General features: G+C 37.8%; 1 protein-coding gene across 2 annotated transcripts in view; it reads right to left on the reverse strand.

Annotated features, from left to right (window-relative positions):
• LOC124804692 overlaps positions 1–2,387 on the reverse strand; it is a 2,823-nt gene extending 436 nt beyond the window's left edge. For both annotated transcript variants that reach the window (XM_047264944.1, XM_047264943.1), the window contains exon 1: positions 2,151–2,387. In XM_047264944.1, the coding sequence (XP_047120900.1) occupies positions 2,151–2,340 (190 nt within the window). In that variant the 5' untranslated portion in view covers positions 2,341–2,387. The remainder of the gene's footprint in view (positions 1–2,150) is intronic.
• Between the last annotated feature and the right edge of the window lie 3,412 nt (positions 2,388–5,799).

Genomic DNA, 5,799 nt, shown 5'->3' on the forward strand with positions numbered 1-5,799 from the left:
AACTCACACGGTAGCTGAGCTCTGTGGGAAACAAAACTGTAGGCATGGAACACAAAACAGTCTACCAATGCAAAGAGGAACATACGTGAATACAGTGTGTAACACACCAACACTATGTCTAACACACAAGAGAGTTTCGCAGTATTAATGTTGTAATTTTGAGAACTGGAGTAAATTTTTATGTAACGCATTTTGACACTATTTTCTAACTATTTTCTTATCAATTAATATGATTATGCAATTTAAATGCAATATCTAGAAAGGAATTATGTGCTAACACGTAGCAATTACTCTAGTCCAGTCAGGGCCGTTTCCTACAGTGAGCTGTCAAAGAATGTATTTGAGTTAGGGATCATTGCCACTGGGCACAGATGCTCACAGTGCAGTAGAGTCTGACAGATGTGCTCAGGCATAGTGGCTGCCAGCAGCACGTAGCACTGCACATTGTTAGGTACCAAACTGGAAGAAATATGTGTTATGGCCAGGCATAATTATGGTGTTAACTGGGAACAGTGCAAAAAGCATGAATTGGAATTAATATGAAAGAAGAGCGCTGTGGGCCATAAACTGTGTATTGCAAACGGACAAGACAAGCCTGTTGCCATGCATTGTGGGAGTTTATTATTTTATACAGCACCAGCAACCACTCACTAAATTAAGGCCAGAACAACTTTAATATTTAGAAGTATGTCAAGGCTAGCCAATGTAGTAGTTTCATTTTGTGAATAATTACCAACTTAAAGTTAACACTATGGTACAAGCGCTTAAACCTGAACAGTTATCAACTAGGGTCCTATCTGTCACTATTAATTAAAACTGAGAGCCACTATTGAAGACAAAAAGACAAAAACTGTTGACCTAATTTAATTTTAATAATTTGTTTAAAAAACTGAAAATTATAAAAATTTAAAAATAATTAAATCTGAACGTTAAATATCAGCGAAATCATCACTTAAAAACCACTATTAATATTCAGTGACAACGAAAAAGTAATTCCATTATTGTAAATGAGAAAATTTAAATTCCTTGAGTAATCAACAATTTCTGCTCTCATTTCCAAAATACATAACAGTGTTATGCAAAAGTTAATCAGTGGTTATTTAATGAAAGATATATGCTGAAAAGACATACTTTGCTTAACAGAAAATATTTACGAACGATTATAATTGTAGAAATATTAACAGTAGGCGCTATGGCAGGCTGTGCGAAGCTATTTATTTTGAAAACTGAGTGCCAAACAATTGGGAGTCGAGTGCATTGCTTAATGCAATTTGTCTTACGGATTTCATGATTAGATTTAGTTCATGTTGCTAACTGCGAGTTTGCGTCTGAGCTCAAGTAAGTGTTGGGCCCATTCCCACCTGACTGGCTTGCAGCAACTATTGTGTAAATACTTTTCCAAGTTAATAATAACTATACAACATTTTTCGCTCACACCATGAACTGGCAACCATCTACATTAAGCATTACAATCTAACTAAAAAATGTGTTACTTCATTACCTGAAATTTCGCTAACCACTTTGCTGTATTTAGTATCTGTCAAAATTCTCTCAACCATTATTGTATTGAAGCAGTAGAGCAATAACATTTCGGTTATAACAGATCCTACATTTTTTTATTTCATTTGTTGTTCCGAATAGATGCTTTTTCCCAGTCAATACGGATATTAGGAACATGTCCCATCAATTATTCCAATTATCCAAAAGGACAGATACGTGATAAGTGTTCAGTGTATGTCTCAGCACTCAACATTGAGAGCATGCATGTTAGTTTATTATTAATGTCGTACTTGCTTGGCTGAAGACAGCATCATAATTTCGCATTGCTTATGGTATGTGGATTTTTGATAGCCCCTCGGTATGACACAAATGTAAGCCTAATGCCCTTTCAACATGGGTCCATACTTAGCAAGCGTAACTATTTTAATGGGCCATAATATCCATATTAAAGGGAAATGTAACTGAATGTAGCAGCATATTTAGCCTATTGAGAACCGTGCTAGTCGTATAACTGCAATATCACCACAACCTGACAACGTGAATGCTGCCTGCAGACATTCACAATGTCAGAACGCCTGCCTGGGGAAGCCAATAGTGCCGTCATGATGGCTAGACCTGTGCGCCGCCTGCCCACTTGAGCTGCTGCTTACCTTTGGCTGCCCGCCTGCTCTCTCCACTTAGACCCTCCTCATCACCGCAGCCGTTGGAGTCGTCGTCTGCTGAGCTGTCATTCTCGTCGTCATCTTCGAACACCTCGTCTCCATCGTCTGCAGCAGCCAGCGGCGTGCAGTACGCTACAAGCAACACACCAGAGATCAGTAGGACGAGGGCTGCCTTCATGGCTGTAGTGGCTTCTAAGTTGAGGGCCTTGCTACAAGTGCCACAGGCAAGCACACTGGCCTCCTCTTATACGGCGCGTCGGACACTTATCGCTCATACTGTGGCACGCAAGGACAGCTACTCGGGACATACTTCAAAATATGTGATTAGCCGTATCGTTGTGCTATCTTAACGGCAAAAATATCTTCGTGGACACGGTAGTAAAACTTGAAGCTCAAGGTTCTAAAAGACGCTAGCAAAATTGTAATCTCTACAGCTGATAAATGCAGTAGAACCAAGAAAAACATTTGATGCATCTTAAAGTTTATAGACATGAATTACAATCCTCTTTCTCTTGTAGGAACAAGGATATAGAAGAGTAATCAATCGTTGTAATAACTAATTTAATAAAGACAAAGATTTGATTCATTCACAATTAACGTATTACTTGTTGTTTTTACTTTGCATTATCATGTTCTACATTTAACTGAAATTGTCCAATGTTATTCACTGCATTCTCTGATTATTTATGTGACAATTCGTTATCCCATTTTAGGAACACTTAATAGTTTTTTTTGTTTTGTTCCATTAATTGCGAGCTATAAATTTGTATTATGTAATCTATTGACTCTACGACCTGACAATGGGCTTGTGAAGCCCGGTACTGATGTTTGGTGCCCTATAACTACATTCCATATTAAGAACTTTCTTTCACTTTTTTTCTCAGTGCTTCATCCACTGTGACAAATACCAACAACAGTGGTAGCTTCTAACAAGGATTCGCCTACGTATTAGCAGGAGCCATTCTTCCAGATTTATTTCATTACTATTCAAGATTTTCGTACATAGAGTGATGCTAAGAGAATCATATCATTTCGTCCTCCTGACAGGTATAAAAATAAAACTTTCTCTTCACCTACCACCCAGAACCGACGCCCAACATCAACATCAGTATTGGTTGTGACTTTCATTGACGCTAATGCATACATTGTGGTATGAAACAAACAGCCCTTGAGCCTAATATTGAGAAACTGCTTCTGATGCCTAAAAACGCGCTGTATAAATTTATGAAAGCAGCTGTCTGCTTGCATATGACTTACACATTGTTACTTCGTTGTATGTGGTTGGCAGGATGACATGATGTTCACTTCCCTGTGAGGTCAGCCTGCTGCATTGGCACTTTGGTCATCTAATTCAGGTGGCATGTTGCAATATTAAATCGATGAAGTGCCTATGCTAAATTTCATTTCTGTTGTTCGTCTCTGTTGGTGTTGTATTGTATATATTACATAGTAGCTAGCCTTGGTTTCAACTCTCGTCTTGTAGCTTCCAGGAAACACTTTAAAAGTTTCTACATCCACCTCTAATTTCATTTAATGGCGTAACACTGCACCTTCCATTACAATAATCCGGCAGGAATATTGCTCCGGATGTTCTTGGAACAATCTCGTCAAACGCTGCGAATTTTGTTGGTCTTCCTGATGCTATGAATCTCAGCCTCAATGCATATGATTTAACCTCTCAAAGTTTAACCTCTCAAAGCTATAACATTATGTTAGCAGATTCAATCCTCTGAACGTGTCCCCTTAACATCAATAATACTTTTCATTATTCTCCAGATTTTCCTGGTTGGGTTAATAACAGGAACAATAATGGAGAGTTATTGTCTATCATACATTTTATTCTTAACATTTCTTGGTGGTATATTAGTTTTATTTATTTATATTATATATATTGTCTCAGGTTCATCTCGTACATGGTTGTACAACATCCATGAATTTATAGTCTCATCTACTAATTTAAAACATAATTTATTATCTTAACTCAGTGAAACTACTCTAATAACATACAATTCTTTGAAATTATTGTAGGACCTTTATCAGATATTTATTGAAATTACAAAGCCCTTGAACGTATTACTAACGAAATAAAAACTATTGAGTGATCTGCCGATTGTCAGACTGTGTTTCACGCCTTGAAACAGACACTGACATCAGATACAATGTTATTATTCACCATCTTCGAATACGATTTGATTTTATCCTGTATCGTGAGCAGTTTTGCATTCAGATGGACAGACAATAAGGAACACCCAATGCGATACGCATCCAGACATTTGATTAAAGCGGAGTGGAATTATTCCACAATGTAGATGGACATGTTAGCACTTATCTATGGTATTTGCAACATACATTGTTTTCTCTATAGACAAATGTTCAAAGTAGTGATGGATCATGCCGCACTAAAAGCGTTCGTTGGGACTGACAGATCAGTTCAGTTGGTGGACACAGTGGGCATTAAAGTAGAGTGAATTCGATTGCAAGATACTGCACAAACCAGCCAACCAAGGAAGAAGCATAGTAACAACAGTAGATTAAGACAGAGTTTTTAGCACTGGGTAATAGCATTCCTGAATGGATAGAGACCATAGACAGTGACGCTGTGTGTAAGGTATTTTGGCCAAAGCCACAAATCGTGATATTTGTTCCAAGAACATCAAAAGCAAAATTCCACGCGAACTTTCTAAAGGAAAGGGGACTGTTACGCCACAGGATAATGTTGCAGGCTGATGAAGCAATTGTTAAAGTGTTCCCTGGTCGGTATCAGAGCTGAAACCAATTCAGGATGACAATTATTGAACTACATGAAATAGAATCGTCACAGCTTCTGAACAGCTTGCGTTAGGACATTTAAACTGCACAGTTGGCCCAGTGGCATGATGGGAATTAGTATGCGAATATGATTTGGTTTAGCGACGAAGCCCACCTTCATTTAGATGGGTTCGTCAATAAGCGAAATTGGAGCATTTTGGGGACTGAGAATCCCCATTTTGTGATCTATAAGTCTCTTCACCTTCAACGGGCCTGACTGTGTGGCGTGTAATGTCCGGTCACGGAATAATCAATGCGATATTCGTTGATAGCAGAGCGACTACCGAACGGTAAGAGAAGGTTTTGCAATAATCCCAAAATGTAAAACGTAAAAAAACAAAGTACAATAATCACATAAAAATAATTATGTGTAAAATATCTCTTTACAGCCATGGAAATACCTAAATATTGTATGAATTATATAATATACAATATATAAGTAGATCCATGGTTGTAGAGAGATATTTTATACATTACTATTTTTGTGTTATTATTGTACTTTGTTTTTTTACTTTTTGACGATTATGGGAACCCGTTTTACACTGATTGGTTGACGTGAGGGAGAATAGGTAGGTATTTAAGCGTATACCCATCACTTGCTGGCACCAGCTGACATCACAGCAGCTGAGAAGAGTGCTCCATCTACCATCTTCGAATGATGCCATGCGTATAACAAGTCTCATTGTATTTTATCCTTATAAGCATTTTGTCGTATTTTATTGTCAATCTAGTAAGACAGGTCTGATGATGGTCATGTGATGTGACCGAACACGGTCACCTATGTTCTTGCAGCATACGTGGTGCGATCAAGACTGAATTTGAAAAAGAA

Source organism: Schistocerca piceifrons, chromosome 7 (assembly GCF_021461385.2).
Source record: "Schistocerca piceifrons isolate TAMUIC-IGC-003096 chromosome 7, iqSchPice1.1, whole genome shotgun sequence".
Taxonomy (NCBI): domain Eukaryota; kingdom Metazoa; phylum Arthropoda; class Insecta; order Orthoptera; family Acrididae; genus Schistocerca; species Schistocerca piceifrons.